At 51.0% G+C, this 17,823-nt stretch overlaps 5 protein-coding genes across 5 annotated transcripts; 2 read left to right on the plus strand and 3 right to left on the minus strand.

Moving 5' to 3' along the window:
- Positions 1–2,541: 2,541 nt before the first annotated feature.
- Positions 2,542–3,528, plus strand: ASPSYDRAFT_176097 (uncharacterized protein; the record flags this gene model as incomplete). The annotated part of the gene is made up of 1 exon (XM_040843461.1): positions 2,542–3,528. A coding segment is annotated over exon 1 (981 nt), but the record flags the coding sequence as incomplete, so codon positions are not given.
- Positions 3,529–5,352: 1,824 nt separating this feature from the next.
- ASPSYDRAFT_88765 (adaptor protein NBP2) lies at positions 5,353–6,624 on the plus strand (the record flags this gene model as incomplete). Its single annotated transcript, XM_040852059.1, has 1 exon — positions 5,353–6,624. The coding sequence occupies one exon, from the start codon at positions 5,353–5,355 to the stop codon at positions 6,622–6,624; it is 1,272 nt and encodes a 423-aa protein (XP_040703677.1).
- Positions 6,625–7,113: 489 nt separating this feature from the next.
- Positions 7,114–8,383, minus strand: ASPSYDRAFT_88766 (uncharacterized protein; the record flags this gene model as incomplete). The annotated part of the gene is made up of 4 exons (XM_040852060.1): positions 7,114–7,803; positions 7,966–8,064; positions 8,148–8,197; positions 8,266–8,383. 4 exons carry the CDS (start codon positions 8,381–8,383, stop codon positions 7,114–7,116), a joined length of 957 nt encoding a protein of 318 aa, XP_040703678.1.
- A 1,203-nt stretch (positions 8,384–9,586) lies between these two features.
- On the minus strand, positions 9,587–11,529 carry ASPSYDRAFT_30705 (uncharacterized protein; the record flags this gene model as incomplete). Its single annotated transcript, XM_040844805.1, has 5 exons — positions 9,587–10,930; positions 10,995–11,076; positions 11,143–11,222; positions 11,325–11,356; positions 11,448–11,529. 5 exons carry the CDS (start codon positions 11,527–11,529, stop codon positions 9,587–9,589), a joined length of 1,620 nt encoding a protein of 539 aa, XP_040703679.1.
- A 628-nt stretch (positions 11,530–12,157) lies between these two features.
- Positions 12,158–17,487, minus strand: ASPSYDRAFT_88768 (putative Ras GTPase activating protein; the record flags this gene model as incomplete). The annotated part of the gene is made up of 3 exons (XM_040852061.1): positions 12,158–13,047; positions 13,103–13,381; positions 13,437–17,487. 3 exons carry the CDS (start codon positions 17,485–17,487, stop codon positions 12,158–12,160), a joined length of 5,220 nt encoding a protein of 1,739 aa, XP_040703680.1.
- Between the last annotated feature and the right edge of the window lie 336 nt (positions 17,488–17,823).

Here is a 17,823-nt window from a genome sequence, read left to right on the forward strand (position 1 = left end):
ACAGTCACCGAGTTGTACATACGTGCTTATCAAGTTACAAGTCAATGATGCCCGGGATGCCCGGAAGATGGTGGTGTATCGAGGCTTGCGTGAACTGAGTGATGGGAGTAGGTTTCCACCGAATATCGGGAAACCATCTGTTGACACAAGCCCCAAGACAACAAGTCCATGAATTACAGGCATTCTTAATACTGTCTGGAAATCTTTGAGTCTCCGCGTCTTCAATTTGATGCGAAAATTTTATTCATTCTCCGACTAGCAGCCCAATAAGGAAGCACCCAACCCCTCCATGACGGAGTCCGAAGAACGGTTCCCGAGAGGGCGTAGCGAGCCCAAGAATAAGATGTCTTTCTGGATAGGATAACATCATCCACAGCCGCTAGTGTGGCTTCCTTCTACCAGCCAGCCGAGTTCATTCATGCCGACTCGGCGATTCAGTTTCACCTATCATCATGGAGACTAACGGGCCCATGGATGCAAGGGAACTCTTCATGTAACCAATTGAAGGCGGTATCCCCCAACAGCCCTAGAAGAGTTTCCCACGCTTCCGCTTCTATCACATAATGATAACTGACGATATTTTTTCTTCTCTCGTCTCGCAGGCCGTATTGGTTTGATTGGTGGGACGCTTGAGCTCCTGCGAAGCCACGAGGGGGGCCATCGCGCGATACCCACTTTTCTAATCTAATCAATCAATCTTTCATCTGCGAGACCGGAGCTGGGCTCTTCAAGGTACTTTTCCCTTTGCCTTATTTGCGCCAGTGCCAATATGAGAGCCATGCACTGAGATTTTTGGACCAGTCGCTGATGCGAGAAGACGCGAAGACATGCATTCCCATGCTAGGTGACAGCTCTTTCAGAGGGTAACGCAAGCAAATGTGGAGTGAGGGGAAGGCGACCTCATTATTCCGATTGTTGTGTAGCTCGACAATAGAAAGAAAGTCTGGCACTGAGACATTGACAACTCTAGCCGAAAAGCCGTTCCGTGGAAGCAGCAGGCAATTTGAACGCGGGTGGATCGTGGGTGCGGCGTGGAACAGCTTGAGAATATATTTCGTTTTCTGGTTGAGAATCACAATCCAAAATCGGTCGCAGCTTTCAATGCACCGGGAACGAGATGTTTCATAATCGACACCATCGCAAAGGGTCGCGTCACCAGACTTGGTGGTCATTGTCACGGATGGACAGTCTGGGGTTCGCTGCCCTTAGGGAAAAGCTCGGGCTCGTTTGACTACGACTTACTAAATGAAGGAACATCAAGCGTTCAAGTCACTTCATTTAATCGACCGGATCCATTTGTTGTCTTTCTTCAGTATAATGCTAAAATTAAACATGGGCGATTAAGGACCTTCCCACGCTGCTGTTGCTTGTTTCCATTCGCGCCTTGGGGGCCCTGCGTCTCTCTCGGCGCTTAGATGTCGACGCTCGATACGCAACGACCAGTCAAAGTCCGCAGCACCGATGTTTGCTTCTGCTTTCCAAACAGTGTGCCCGCTCCTCAGTACTCTCGATTGATCGTGCTGCCATCGATGGGTCTCTTTGAATCTCCATCAGTCGTACGCGCCAACCCAATCAACAACACCCTCTCCTCTCAGGCCCTAGATCTGCGACGTCTGCAAAGATCATCAAGGGTCTACGACTCCACGATGCTAAGATCCGTGCGAAATCCGCCGAAGCTAATACGCGCTGATGCTATTTCCAGACAGATTATGCGGCTATTATGTTAAGAACTAACGGAGCTAGATGGCTTCGCGCAGCAGAATCCTTGAAAACATGCATCTACAGCCTATTGTCCTGTGTCCACTCTTTCAACCTGATCATGCTACCTAAATATATGCCATACGTTGAATCATCGAGTGTCTCCCGTACAATTTTAACCTCGCATGATGTACCGGGACAAAAATGTCGCGCCTGCATCGATTGGCTCTGCTTCTATCCTGTATCTTTGTTTTTTCTTACTCATTGTATCACCAAGCGCCCTAAACCCTGTTTCATGCATTTCGATTGAGGACATCCCATCAACCAGAGCTCTCTATTGAGATGTCTTAAATGACTCATTCCCTTATACACTGGCTCTGTTACTGTCCCTTTATTTCCACCATCTTGTCTGGCGCAGAATAGACAAAGTGAAAAACCACTCGAGAACGTCTATTGTTTCATGAGCTGTCATCAAAGTCTGAATTTTCTCTTGTGAGCTTCACTGTTAGAGCTTTTATTGTCTCTTATTCGACGGGTTCTGCTTCCTTCGGGGTATTCCTTTGTGTCTCTACCCATTGTCTTGAAACAAACCAAGAAACACAAGACACTTTCAATGGATATAGCAGCTACATCCAGAACAATGGACGTATTATAAAAGTTGGTGATCTCCCAACTAGTCCATTTTCAGAAGCTTCCTTGACTTATACTGATTTGAATGATAGCGGTCTTGATCTAACTCGCTGGTCGGTGTTAGTTTTCCTTTCTTGATATTACAGAAATCGCTATACGAAAACTAGAACGCACACACATCTATCCATGGATAACACACGCGGTATTGGGCAGAGGTTGATGCTCCTAGCCCTCCTATTCACATCAGCCTGCGCCCATTCATGGGTGGAACAACTTATGGTTATCGCATCAAACGGAACCTTCGTCGGCTCCCCAGGGTATCCTCGAGGATATGTCCCTCGCTCAGATCCCTCGTTCAATGACGGATCTATGACTTACATACTCCCACGTGGCGGAGAGACAAAAGTCACTAAATCGGATAGCCTCTGTTCAGAGTCTCAACGAAAACAAGACCAGACTGATGGATATCCACGATTGCAGGCGAGCGCAGGCGCCGCCGTTGCCCTCCGCTTCCAAGAAAACGGCCACGTAACATTGCCGGATACTCAACCTGGGAAGCCGGAGAATCGTGGAACAGTCTATGTTTACGGCACCGCGGACCCGAAACAAGACGAAAAACTTCTGGACGTTCACAATGTGTGGACTGCGGACGGAAGTGGTGGTGACGGCCGCGGGGTTCTGCTAGGGAAACGTAACTACGACGATGGGCGCTGCTATCAAGTCAACGGTGGTGAAATTTCTACGACCCGGCAAGAGGACTACCCACACGATGCGGACGAATATATGGGAGGCGATCTATGGTGTCAAGCGGACATCGGGATCCCAAGCAGCGCGCCATCTGGTAAGCCTTACACGCTTTACTGGGTTTGGGACTGGCCTACCAAGGCTGGTGTCGATCCCGGCCTACCTGACGGAAAACAAGAAATGTATACGACCTGCATGGATGTGGACGTGGGCGAGACTGATAACACCCTCAGCCGCTCGGGCCAGGATGTGAATTATGACCATGACCAGTCTCTGAACAACGCGGCTATCCCGGAGCAATTCAAAGAGATCTTCAACTCTGAATCAGGGGAATCAACAGGCGGTACTTCTACTTCACACTCAGAGGTGGCCTCTTCGAGCACTACGACAGCTCCTTCTGGATCGTCGACGCTCCCTCCTATGGAGACAGTCACAGTAACTACGTTTGTGACATCTGTGCAGTATGTCCAACCCACGAGCAGTGCTTAGACTCGGTCAGCGACGTCACCTTGCTGAAGTGAACGGCTTCTGGGATGGGTGGCATATGTACAGTAGCTGGATCGGACCAGTACCTGGGTCTACTTTCTTTCCCATTTGATTAGACAGGCCTAAATAACAGGTGATCTACTGAGATTAGGGTTTTTTACTTACCCTCAATTCTTTTTGCTTTCATTTGTCCTGAAGTGGTTCTCTGGAAGAGCCCATACATGGATGTAAGAGACCGTCAAGTATATAGCCAAATTTTACTTTACCACGACCAAATGGTGCTCTTTAGCTTCACCAGTACTTAGTAGTTAATCCAATGTGGATTTGTAACAGAAATATCGGAATATTGAGGCATGTCCGCCCAAGTATAGAGCCGAGTGAGCCCGATTAGGAAGAACCAAGGCACCAACTTTAAATACCTTATTCACCAGGCATTTACGGAGTAGATCTGAAACAATCACGTGCAGGGGGCCGTCGAGTGAATGAGGTAGCGAGATCGGGGATCGGACACTCTTTGCTGTGCTGTGCTGTGCTTTTTGACTTGGATAATCTCATTATTATAGCTGAATAGTCTTCTTCTGAATTATGGCATGTTTTTTTACCTATATAAGTGCCCTGGATTGAAACATCGTCAGTTGCTGCAGGGCAGGAAGAGACAAGCGAACGACTTCGAGTGACGGCAAACTCCACAGCAATCCACGACTGCGCCTCGTCACTCGCCGGTCCCTTGGACGCTTCGTTTCGTCCTCTGCAGCGTTGAGAACGAGGTCGAGGACAGGGTCAAAGTGATTCCCAAAGCACGGCAAGGGCATTATTGCCGCTGAATACCTGTCTTCTTCGTCGTCAGCATTATTAAGTAAGTACCCTCGCCACTTCTCCGACGCTATGCTGGCGCTGGCAATTGGACGCAGGATACAGCTCCTGTGTGCAATTAGACGCCCATCCCCCTCGTTTCCCACTCGTTGTGCCTTTTACCCCCCTCTCTCCTCCCTCACCTTTCCTACCTCTTCTCCGCCGAGTCTCGCATCGCCTGGGTTGGTTACCAGCGTTTCTGACATCTACCGGCGCGTTGCTGCGCTATATTTAGCACCTAGACTTACCCTTGACAATTCGGACTCTCGAGCGCGGAAGAAACACCAATCCGAAACATCACGTCGCAGCAAAGCAAACCCACAACTATCATTGGCCTTCCGCATCTGGAACAAGCGTCTGTGAACTCGAACTGCCTCAGTTACCCGCCCAGAGTAACTGCCTCGTCGTTCCTTACGATATTGGTTTTGCTTTTGGATAAGGCAGTTCACCGTCGCCCTTCCGCAACGGTGACCCATTGGGGCATCTTGTTCTATCTCTTCGGCGTCTCGCTTCACGTTCGTATTTATTGCTTAATTTCCGATTTCGATATCTGCTATTCGCCCCGCCTACAATAAATACCAAGCGTCGGGTCGTGCCTTTACTACAGGCAAGGAGTCCGCCAGGTGCCCCTCCTAGCCGAATCGCAGGTCCTCAGAGCATCATCGCCGTCCCACAACCACGGGGACCCTTGAGTCGGAAGACGCCTATCCTGGCCATACATACTTGTGGAATTCTGCGGTCTCACTCCGCGAACCAGTATACTGAATATTGCAGAGGGTGTGGGCTGGCGATCGCGATGCGAATCTAGGGTGAACCCCCAACCACCATCGTCGCCCTGAATTGATATTCCCTTGGATTTCTCTGTGACGCGCAATCATCAGCCTTTTGCCACGGTTTTTGGCTTTTCTTTTCTTGCCTCCCGCGAACCCGATGACTGCCACTATGACTACTACAACGTCTCCTCCTCCTTCACAGCAGGCTGTTTCGTCTCCTAACCTCACGGTTTTGCCTCCCATTGTCACCGACACACCTGTCAGATTGTCGGCTCGCCAGCGATCCTCCTCGTACGGAAAGGACCGCCTCTCCACATTTTCTAACCTTTCCGTAGCTTCTCAAAATCGGTCGCGCCCTGGGTCACATGTTTTCCCCATATTCCATTCCAGTTTGCCGTACGCTTTGGTCCGGGATTTCGCATATCCCACCATTCACCCTTTCCACTACGGCCCGCTTCCGCTTTCTGCATCTGGGCTCTCGAGTCCAGTAAGCGAACACCGGCGGTTATCTGACCCCCCAGCGTCGTGGGACAGCTCACGTGGCCAATGGTCAACACAACCATGGGGTACCGACTCCGGTCATGGACACCAGCAGCTTCCAGCCATGTCCTTTGGCGATGGGCCGCCGTATAGCGAAGACGAAGACCTACACAGTCCTGTCTTTTCTGCGCCCCGCCATCGCAAGAACAAGTCGACCGGCACGGACGTGAATGGTGGTGCGGATAGACTCTCCGGTGGAAACGCTTACTCCCGCCATATGAGTGTGTCTGGGGATAATGAGCGTGGGACGCTGATCAGCATGAACGCGGATGGGAGTGAGACCTACTATGTGAATGACGAAGATGCCGACGACGATGGACCTGGAGGCGACCTTGTCACTTACCCTCCGAATGAGAGCCGGTTTACTTACATTGGCTCATACAATGATCCTGGGTATGGCCGACAGCCAGGATTCGACTCTGAAGGGACTCATCGCTACTCGCGCGATTTCCAGTTCTCAGTCGGATGCCCGGACGAAGAGATGCACGGGAAGGCAGTTGCGCTCTTCGATTTCACGCGAGAGCACGAGAATGAGCTGCCACTAGCTGAGGGCCAAGTTATTTTTGTTTCGTACCGTCACGGCCAGGGATGGTTGGTCGCGGAGGATCCCCGGACCGGGGAGAGTGGATTGGTCCCAGAGGAGTTTGTCCGTCTAGTCCGCGACATTGAGGGCGGTCTAACCTCGTTAAATGGCGAAACCGAAGCTGAATACGGGGACGACTATCCGAGCCCGGACTCAATGGACTCCCAGCAGGAGATGACGCCGACTACCCATTCAGCAGCTAACGGGGAATCCACACTGAATGATGCCATGATGAAGGGCGCTCCTGGCGGTGACGAAAAGGAAGCAAACCCAACAGCTCCCTCAGAGACGGAGAAAGCTCCCGAGGGGAAGCAATGACCTATGTGGAAGCATAAACAGATATAAACTATGAGGGGACGAGAGAGACCTCACGGTTTCCGTGACCGTGACTGTGACCGTGACTTGTTGTTGGTCAGCATGATTTCTTTGATCTTATCCGAGAGTTCCCCGGTTGGAACTCGAGACTGCCGAGATACCTGCATACATGATAGAAATGGTCGTGGCTGGAAAGGCCGCCATGACTTGACTTGGAGGGAGGGTGGCATATCATACTTACTTTATTTTCTGAAAGCCGCAGAGCCAGCCTGTGGTTGCGCAACGCTTGTTACGAGGGTGATGTGAGTGAGATTGTACATATTTTATATCATTTGGAGTATTGTTCAGCGCCAGCGTCGGGAGGTCATCAATATATCAACCATACCATATCAATATCAAACATTAGAAGCCAAGCTCGTTCGTCATTTCATTAGGGGTATATACGAGAAAAGAAAATAAAGCCAAGCAGCGAGAAACACCCACCCCACCCACTTAGTCCCGTCTCACTCTAGGTTCACCTTCATGTTTGCCCGGCTCATTCCCCTCAGGCACAGGCATCTCCGCAACCGCCAACGACCCAGGCAACTCCGCCAACCGAGTCGCCTTGTCCTGCTTCATCTCAGCTGCCAGTATCCTAGCCTTCTCATCCAAGTTCCCCGTTGTCGCTGTCGCCGGCGTCTCCATCTCATGTAATGCGCGCCCCGACGCATCCAGCTCAAGCTTCTCCCTCGACGCCAACATCGCCGCCTCTCCGCCAGGACTCTCAGGACCAGTCGTCGTCGCCGTCGTCGTCGTCGCAGTCCTCTCAACCTCCTCCCCTCCTTGGCCCCCACCACGCTCTCGCTTAGCAGCCTCCGCTTTCTCCTCCTCCTGCGCCGCCGCCGCCGCCGTCCTCTTCGTCCTCCGTCTCCGTAAGAAGAAAAACAACAGGAAGATTATACTCGTCACCGCGACGGCACCCACGATCCCGCCTGCTATTCCGCCCTTCTGGGGTGCTGAGAGTCCGCCGCCGTTACCACCGACAGGCGTGGACGAGGCCGTGTCAGTCGGTACTTCTGATGTTGATGCCGATGTCTGCGTCGAACTACTCGAAGGCGAATTCGTGGATGATGTTGAGTTAACGAGATCATCCCACTCTACGCAGCAGACGACGTAGTTTGGGCCTGGGCAAGGGTAATGGTCCTTTGCGGGATGGGTTAGTTAGTATGTCTGCAAGGAAGCATGTGGTAGTAGTGAATGAGTACCGAGGGGGGGAGAGGTGTCAAATACGTGGGTGAGTAGTAGTCATATGAAGGAGCTTATCCTATATCATTGCTGGGATTGGGGGTATAAGACTGTACATACCGGAGTCCCATAAACCCACTCGCCGGCGCAAGTCTGGTTATCGGTGTTCTTGCACCATCCGCTCCCGCGTTTCGAGTCACAATGACGGTTGAGGCAGCACTGACGGGTACGTATTGCTGTTAGTTTGTGTTGTCAAGGAAGAGAACAGGAAGATGGGAAACGTGAGCTGCGCATGTATGTACCTCATCGCCGGGTGTATCACGGCATTGGTTGGCGTAGACCAATCCTTTGCCTAGAGGAGTGAGACTTGCATTAATCTCAAATGCGATATAAACAACATAACGAATGTTGAGAGCATACAACTTGAACCAGCTAAACACTCTCCAGCTCCCACGCCTCCGCCGCCACAATCGCTGGACTGGCGACGGTTGATGGTGAATGGCGCGTCGAAAGAGTCGACGGGGTTAAAAAGTCGCATTATTGACCGGGAACTTTATTTTCTATGGATTTTCTGGGCAATAGTGAGGGAAGTAAACCAAGTCAAAAAGGTCTCAGTTGGGTATTGAAGGAGGTATATATCCAGGCGTAGTCTGCAGCCTGAACGAGGGATCAACGGCCGCCCATCCTCGCTCCCGACCCCGACACCCTTGGGAAAAGGATTTCTGCGACTGCAGCAGGATAGCCAGACAACTACCAATCAAGCCTGTCAAAAGGGAGAGATGATGCAGATCGTGGCCCGCCCGACAGGGTAAATACGAGGTCTTGGCCTTCTGGGCAGGATGCCACTGGAGCTTCCGCGGACGTGCGGCTGAGTGATGACCTGGAGAGGCATTGAAGGTTTCAATCGGCAAAGCTGTTTCCTGTTCTGGCGACAGAAGAGACTGTTCTTGAGGGAGTTTGATGCTGGCGCACCTCGATTTGCAGGAGGGACTTGAGGGAGCTGGACGTGAGACTCCAGCCAAGGGACAAAAAGAGTCAAGGGGGAGAAATTCGACGATCAGCGCAGATATGTCTCGGCGTCATTTCAAACAATTAAAGCAGCGGAATATAAGCACCAGGAATGTGAGACATTTTACATGTCAAGTGTTGGTTTCTGCGCGCCCAGGATGATGGTACAATGTGAGGGTCAACAGCTGAGGTTTGGAAAGAGCAGCGCTGCTGCTCCCGGGGAGGCTTGATCTATAAGCAGATTCGGCGGATTCCGAAAATGAAGTTGGCCAGGCAGGCGATACAGAAGTCGAGGATGTGGGCAGGGAATGATTTATTTACTGCTGAGTGAATGGGGGCTGCCGCCCTGAAGTACTTGGACATGAACACCAATAGAAGAGCGGATGAGGACAGGTAGTTGAAGAATATAGAAGTGAAAAATTTCTGGCCACCGGGAATTTACATGCCGGCGTATCAAGATCGCTAAGTCCGAGATAAACAGTAGTAAAATAAGCAGTGAGGCACCGAGGAAGGCGAGACAAGGCTGGAATCAACATATACAAGACCAGGGGCTCAGGAACGACAGTGTCCGCAGGAGGGTTGATTAAGAAAATAGACAAGCGAGTTTTATTTCCAGAAACATACTCACAAGGAACAAAGACTTTTGCACAATAAAGTAACATTGCCCAATAATCCGCAGAATGCGAGTTGAAGAAAAGAAAACTAAAAGGAAAAAGAGAGGGAAACGAAATATCTAGCCCAATAAGTCATCCAGCCCGGAGCTGCCTGTTCTTGGTGCTTGCTGCGATGACTGTTGAGAGGGCGCAGGGGAGGAAAGCCCAGATGACGGTGCACCCCAGATACCTGCGCTTGCCTTCTCCTTCGCCATGCTTGCCAAGTTCGGCCCTTTGCTGGCGTTAGATGAGGATTTCTGGATCCCTGCACTGGCGCTGGCTGACGACCACAGGGATCCAAACGCGTCGCCGGAAGGCTTTGACGCCGCAGGTTTGCTTCCTGCAGTTGGGGTGGCAGGGCTAGTGGTAGATGAGAAAGATGATGTGGATGGCATTGCCGGTCGGTGGCCCAAAGACGGTGCCTGCTGGGAGGCAACAGAGGTGAAATAATTGGGGGTTGCAGCCTGGTAACCGGAAGGTTTGGACTGCGCGGCGGGCTTCGAGTTTTGAGTCGAAAGGGTAGGGGATGCGAACCCACTCGAGGTTGGTGTTGGTGTCATCGAAGTGAACCCAACAATGCCGTCCAAGTTCGACCCTTGTGTTCCCGACACGGGCCGCGGGGCAGCAAACTGGGTGGTGGAATTCGTGCTGACGGTTGAGGCAGGTGGTGGGATACCAAATGTATTGGACGAGGGGGCCGCTTGGGGGGCTGACTGGAAATCATCGAAGTCATCGTCATCATCAGCCGGTGCAGGATCCAGCATATTAAGGCCATTGCTGCTTGCAGGCTGCTTCCCAGCGGCAACGGAGGAGCTAGTTTGCGCAGGAGCTGGTGCGGCAGCGGTTGGTTCATCGTCGAGGATATCGAGTAGATCTGGTTCAGGCGCCTTCGGGGCCTCAGGCTTTTTGGCTTCTCGTTGCGCACGGGGAGGACTGGCTGCACGTCTCCGGGCAGGGGCAGTGTCTGCCTCATCGTACTCGTCGTATTCGTCAAACCGATTGGAGCGTCGCCCGGAATCCTCAAAGTCCCCGGTTGCACCTCCAAAGCCACCGCCGTCACCGTAGACACCTCCGCTATATCCGCCAAAGGAGAGGCTCTCGCTGCCGAAACCTCCATAGCGACCCCCTCCAGAACTTCCGATCCCTCCGCCAATTCCACCCCCAATTCCGGACCCGCCCTCAAATCCACGGAATTTGTTACGATTAGCCCTGGCCTTCTTTCTTTCGGCACGGATCATTTCGACGTCACCCAGCAGCTTAACCAACTCCTGCGCACGGTTCCGCACGTTGATTCCTTGATCCTTGCCATTCGGGTCGATGTAGTGGAATTGACGGAGCATGCGAATGAGGGACAGGTGAGATCGGGCATCGTCGACAACACGCTCCGATCCGTTTTTAACAAGGAATTCAAGAAGTTGGAGACCCTGGTATTCGAGGAAACGCCGTCAGCAAACGTTCGAGGAACAGTCCTTGCTTGATGCTTCGTACCTTATAGATTTGTCGCCATTCTTCTGATGTCTTGTCCGTGAACCGCTTGTAGATCATAGGCATAATCTCGTTGAGTAGTTGGCTATCGACAAGTCATGCAGGGTCAGTCAAAGTCCGGTTGCGACACAATCCAAAGAAGGTAACTCACTAGTGATGAGTCCCAGTAGCAATTTCTTGCATCAACGTTGTGGAGGCACCCCAAGGCTCATTGTTTGTAGCTTCTCGGACCTAGTAGGTATGAGTGACGAATACCATAACAGTGGCACCCCACAGTCAGGGTGCGGAGTGTTGCCGACATCGCGAATGGAAACGGTCGGGAGGATGACGAACCTTGGACTCCATCTCAGTGTAATTCATGACGGCTGTGATATTGTTAGCACATGGTTAAAGCTCCAATATGTAGAGGCGAAAGTGTGGGGTTATTGAGGCATCGTGTTGAGGGCCGGTGCTTACCATTCTGGACCTTGCGCACTCCCGCCTTGAGATCGTACAAGGTCAGGTTGCTGACCTGGCTTTTGAGGTTATCGAAATCCATAGCGCGCCGATTGGTAGGAGTGAAGCTTGGCGCACACGATAAATCTGAAAAAAGAGGAGAGACCGAGTCCAGGAGAGAACAATTGAAGGTCGAGGACAGAGAGCGCCTTGCAGGAGAGAATCAAGTTCCAGCTGGCCACCCCCGTCCGCCGTCGGGCCCCAACACGTCACGTGGCACCACCCCTGACGCCACGGCAACAGAGGCAAATCTACAGATTCACTTTTATAGTTACTTTCAAGTTAACATTATAATATGCCATTCAGTCGGTACATACACACATAAATACATGTTTCGTTCAAATCATCACGGAGAAGGTAATCGTGTAGGTAGTCGCACTGCACCGACTTTATGACCAGCACGTAGAAAATGCGATCACAAGAGAACCGTCGCTAACAGGTTCAAAAAGCAAAGCAAGAAAAGAAGTAGGAAGAAGATAATAAGACTTGCCCCAAGCTTGTCTACTGCAAGCCACATGTGGGTGATTTTGGGGTCTGAAACATATCATGAAGGGAAATGGGGATATCATGAGGAAAGACAATGCAATAACATATAGGGAGTATTTATCATGCGTTGAAAGGACAAGGGAACCCACCCCCCAAAAAGAAACAACCGAAACACCCAGAGGAAATTATTCGTTATAGAATTTCCTCATAATTAGATGCAGGAACAGATTGACGTTGACCCGTAAAGCTCCGTCAAAGAAGTCGAGGAACTGCATATTGTTGAATTGAGCTTGCAGGAGGTCATCCAAGGGAACTTGGGCATTGGCTCCGGGGACCATCATGGGACCGCTGCTTCCATCGAGTGTGAAGACGCCGACTTCATTACTCGAAATAGTCAGGTCAACGCGATCCCACTGTCTTTCTGTATAACCCTTCCAATAAACCAGGACTCCTTTGTCCGCGAGATTTCGGGCCGAATATTTGTATGATCCAAACTTGAATACCTTGCCGGTTTTTTGAAGCTCGCGTTGGTGATCCCATTGTTTAGTGAAAGGCATGAGGAACCTCTTCTTGCCTTTTTTGCTTTGCAATGTCACCATTGCCTGCTCGATATAATCGTTATATGTCTTGAGTTGTTGGTCCAACCAAACAGCTTGACCGTTGAGGCGGTTAAGAGTCATATGAGCACTCTCCAATTCTCGCTGGCGTTGGATTCTGCGGCGATGCTTCGTTCGGATGTCAATGGCGATGGCATTGAGAAGATCTTGGTAGTGGTTGTTACGGCGGATCTTTCCTGCGCGTTCAAGTTGCAAGATGTTTTCCAGAGCCGTTCGCTTCAACTCTGAATAGCTCATGGAGGCGATATCGACTAGGCTATTGGCTTCGGAGTAGGCGCTTCGTTCTGTGTTATGAGCACTCAACTCATCACGCACGAGCGTCATCCACTTCTCCTCGTCTTCCTCGGTAGGTGGCGTCACCATAATTTCCAAAAGGTTCGCTCCAGACTGTACACGAATGATATAGAGTACGCATCTCTTGGTTTCCATGAACAAAGCCTTGACGTCGGCTTCCGGATCTAATTAGACTTATCAGTATGCACCCTAGATATAGTAGGATCGATTGCGCCTCACCTTCGGTTTGCGCGAGTTTCGGGATCAATGTCAAATTAATTTCAGAAGAGTTGACGCTCATCAGCTCGTTTTCATTCGACTTCACATTCCCTAGGTCGCGGACCACCTCTTTCAGGAAGTCGTCCGGATTGGGGCAGATGTAGTGGATGTTGGAAGCCACCAGGTGGTGGATGGAGAATATATCAGACATTTTGATGTATAATGTTGGCTTTGTTTTGGCGTAGAGGTCGTTGAACTCATCAATGTCAAAGTATGTTTCGGCATCCTGGACGGTGATCACTGTTGCATGTCTGTTAGCTCCGCACTAGACCATTTCTCGAAATTAAAAACTTACATTCACCCCAAATATCCCCCAGCCGTTGAATACACTCCGCAATGTAGGTGTTCAAAGGCTGAAGATATACATTCTCTGCACCAAAAAGCCGCCCAGATGAAGCTTGAGCGATGACTTTTGCAATCTCCGACAAGTTCCGCTTTTGCTCTTGCGTCAGGCCCCTGTCCACCACTCCGAACTTCTCTGGTTCCATGATCGCGGGCTGGAAATAGTTCTTCCACACCCAATGACCAACCGTCTGAAGGATGTACCCTGGGTCTTCGTTGGAGAACCGAGAAAGTAAGCTTTCATACATGTCCTTGGCAATGTAACGGATGCCAAAGGGCATGCGATACAGAAGCTCTTCCAGCGCAGCAAAGAACTGATCTGCAATGTCTCGAAGATCTTGCAGATGTTGAATGAAAGTCGCCCTTGTTTCGGGGTCTCGGATGGCTTCTTCTCTTGGAATATCAAGCGGACGTCGACTACGCTGTCCAGTCCTGAGCTCCTCATTATTGATAGCGGAACGGTAGATTTGAATCGGATCACTTTCCAGGTCCAACTCGGAGTTTTCGACAATGTTTTCTTTCACTGCCGTACTGAGGACATCTCGCATGAACTTCCGGTCTCGAGGAGATTTAATATACGATGCAAAAAGTTTGTTCCAGAAGGAGCTGCAGCGCAAATACTCGTGGATGGAAGTAAAACTCTCGATCTCTTCCCGAGCTGAACGGGCTAGCAGCTTGATGAGGTAGTACTCCTCACGCCTTTTCTGAGAATACCCAAAGAGGCCCATCATCAAGTGCCGTATCCTCTCGTACTCTTTTTCAGGGGTGTTTACTTCACGGAGGCGTCGGAAAAGTTTGGCGAGGTACTGAGATTGCGTTTGAAGAAGGAAGAAGAACACTTGATAGTATTCTAATTTCCTCCGTGAGGTTTTGTTCAGAGCCTTGAGATCGAATGGGTCTTTCGAGGAGATCTCTGTATTAGAAAGCAGATTCCCAACGTGACCGCCGAAGTGCTTCTGGTGCTTGACAACCTCGTCCAGTGTGATTTTGTTCTTCACCAGAAGAGCAATCTTGATGTCAAGCTGGCTGATGTACTGCTCCGCCATTTCGTTTTGCCGAACCTGCTGCACCACCAACTTCCTGGTGCGATCGGATTCGATTTCCTCATCGAAGTCGAACTCGCTGTCGTTTAGAAGGTGCACGAAACCTTTTACCGTCCCTACAGGTGGGTTTTTACCGCTTGTAAGACTCTTGTATGCCTGGCCTTGAATCCGCCCGCGCACAAAGCTTTGCGCCTTGACCACTTTCTCCATGTTCTCCTGGTAGTAACGGCGTTTTTCTTCGAATTTCGCTCGGACAACGTGTCCCCTGATCCGGGACTGGAAATCGGTGATGATATCTTCTTCGGCTGCAAGCTCAGCCAGTGTTTGGCCGACATTTACTCGGACGATCATGGCCCTGATATGCGCTTGTAATTCGCTGATCTCATAGTCACACTCGTCCAGCTGTTCTAGAATACCGCCAACGTGGATTCGTAGAACAGCTGCGCGGGCGAGTGCTTGGAGCTCCACGATGGCAGATTCTTCCTGTTGCAGCATTGAGCGATCCTCTTCAAGGCGCGCTCTTAAGATGACACCGCGGCTCATGGATTGAACGTACAGAACAGAGTTGCTCTCCTTTGCGAGAGCTTCCCTCTGGGACTCCAAGAAGGACCGCAAGGCATTAGCACGGGCAGTGCTTTGGATGTCAGTCAACGTGGAAGAGTGTTGCGCCAGTGCCTCTCGTGTATTCCCAATGTCTTTTCGCAGAGAACCGCCACGAACCATAGATTGAAGGTGAATAAAGCTTTGGACCTCCTTAGAAAGCGACGCGTTCATTGCCGACTGTGATTTTCTGGCAGCTGCGGCACGGGCGTATGCTTGGATAGATACTATTGATTTAGTTTCGGCACCGAGAGACGAAAGCGTCTGGGCGATATTTTGACGAAGCAGCATTCCTCGAATTGCCGCCTGAACAATATCTGTGCTTTCCTCGGTCTGTGCAATCTCTTCTGACTGAGCGCCCATGCGGCTACGCAGCAATGACCCGCGAATTGCTGCTTGCAGCCCTTGAACATTTTCCTCCGCCCACTGGGTTTCCTCGTGCTGCTTTGAGACTTGCGAACGTTGTAAAGCTCCGCGGATAGCGGCCTGCAGCAGTCTTATCTGTCCCTCTGCGTCTGAGACGTCATCATAAAGATCGTAGACAGCTTTACGTTGGAGAGCGCCCCTGACAGCAGCTTGGATTTGTTTAATTCCAGATTCCTGTCTCAAAAGCTGGATACGGAGATGACCTGCTTGAACTCTAGCTTTAGACCCCCGGATCGCGCTTTGGAACTGGAGAATGTTTTTCTCGAGGGCCTTGTAGTTTTGCTTGGTATCCCTTTGGCGATGTCGCGCGATGAACCCGCGGCAGTTCGCTTGGAGATTGACGGCAAACTTTCGCATGTCGATGCGATACTGGACGATTTGCCTAGTCCAATCTGCTCGTATCATGGATTGGAGCTCAACAAGCAGCGGCTCGAAATCCCACAGATCGTTCATCAAGTTGCCCAAGCTTAAGCGTAACATCGCGCCTCGGAGTTGAGCCTGGAAATCGACAATAGAATCTTCGTTCTCATGTAATTCTCGGTCGATGCGATCCTCTTCTGACTCGGGTTCAGGTTCAGGCTCAGCGCCGAAGTTGGCGGCCATGCCAGTAAAGCTCGGCATGCTAACCCCTGCCTTATCTAGGCCTTTCTGGGTCTGTTCTAATTCATGGTCTTCGAACTGCAATTGACCAACAAGGTTGCCCATTCGGAAGTCGACAAGACCATTCTTGAATAATAGCCATGACAGCGCGTGGATACAATGTATCACTTTGGGGATATTCTTCTTTTCGTACAAGTCAATAAGTTCAAACCTGAAGAGCTCCGGTAACTCCACCTCATCAAGGAATCTGAAGAACAAGGCAATATTGTCTGAGTGCCGGTACTGCAATTTCGGATGCCGAAAGATCCGCAAGGCTCGATTGGGGTACATTGATTGCACGATCTCAGCTAGGGTAACGCCATCACGTAAGGCTTCTTCAAGTTGGACAATCGGCGGGATCTGTTGTTGGATAATCTCTTCAATCCACTCTTTGGCTTCTCCGATATGGCAAAGGTACTCGTAAGCCTGCAAGAATTGTCGCTGTGCGTCCATCCAATGCCCAGCCGTCCACGCTGAGGTGGTCGGTCGTTGAGCAGTTCTTGAGCCATGATTGGCAGCTACTGAGTCAGACCTCTTCAGTCGCCGTCGCCCTTGAAGTCCCACAACTGAAGGCGTGAAAGTATCAATAGAGAACTCCTCTGTTGCACCGGACTTTGCAAACTTCGACAAGGCGCGGAGGTGGCCAGTGGATGATTTTTGGAACGTCTCCAGTTCTGGCGCCGAGAGAGCGGCTGTTAACTGGGGTGGATGGGAGCTGGAAATGCTATGGGAGTGATTCGTCCTGACGTGAGACCGCGCATGAGGGGAATCGGGATGGGGCGAGCTAGGCTTTGGGGATGTCATCACGCTGGGTGAACCTTTTTCCTTGAGGGGTTCAATGTCTTGGTTATGGCCATAGCTGGTTTCGGGAGTTTGTGGGCGATTTTCCTTCCAATACTGCGGGTTGTCGACCGTTTGACTCCTGGAGTGTCGAAATGAAACATGTTTGTTTGCTGGAGGAGAAGAGTTCGGCGCTTGGGTCAGAGGCCGCAGCGAACGGCGAATGTCCTTATATGTTGCGCCTGCGTTGGACCATTCCGGCGCTCCTACGCCCATATTTTGGTGCATCGCTGCTGTGTTTACCTCGCTGCTGCCGCGTTTATGCCCAAGGCCAGTGGCCGAACCGACGGACGCGTTTGAGGATACAGTGCTGGTGCGACTGGGGGCAAAAGAGCTCGAGGAGACAGAATAGATCGACGAATTTGTTGAAGCGGTCGAGTCATGGCGGAGGGGACTCGAAGTTTGTGTCGGAAGATCGGTTTGCGCACGGCGAAGCGACGCTGTGTGCGTGGACATCACTGGTACCGTCCCGAGAACAGGAATGCGACGAGAAACAGAAGAAAGGGATGATTGGCTTCAATAGGCCGCATGCCTCCTTCACGAAGCGAAGCTATCGATGGGCGGAATGGGGGCGGCAGCGATTGGGTTGTGCTGTTTCTCGGACGGAATGCGCATTCAAGGGAGAAGCTGCATAGCACCCGGGTAGCGGGAGGATCGGTTGATATAGAAACGGGCTGTCTCCGTCCCGCAGAGGTCCAGATTCTCGGTGCGCAGAGGCAACGAGAGAGAGAAGATGGGAAAGAAAAAGACAAAGAAAAACAAAAACAATGTCGTATAATTTATTGTCGATTG

The sequence above is a fragment of the Aspergillus sydowii genome (genome assembly GCF_001890705.1).
Source record: "Aspergillus sydowii CBS 593.65 unplaced genomic scaffold ASPSYscaffold_4, whole genome shotgun sequence".
NCBI lineage: Eukaryota > Fungi > Ascomycota > Eurotiomycetes > Eurotiales > Aspergillaceae > Aspergillus > Aspergillus sydowii.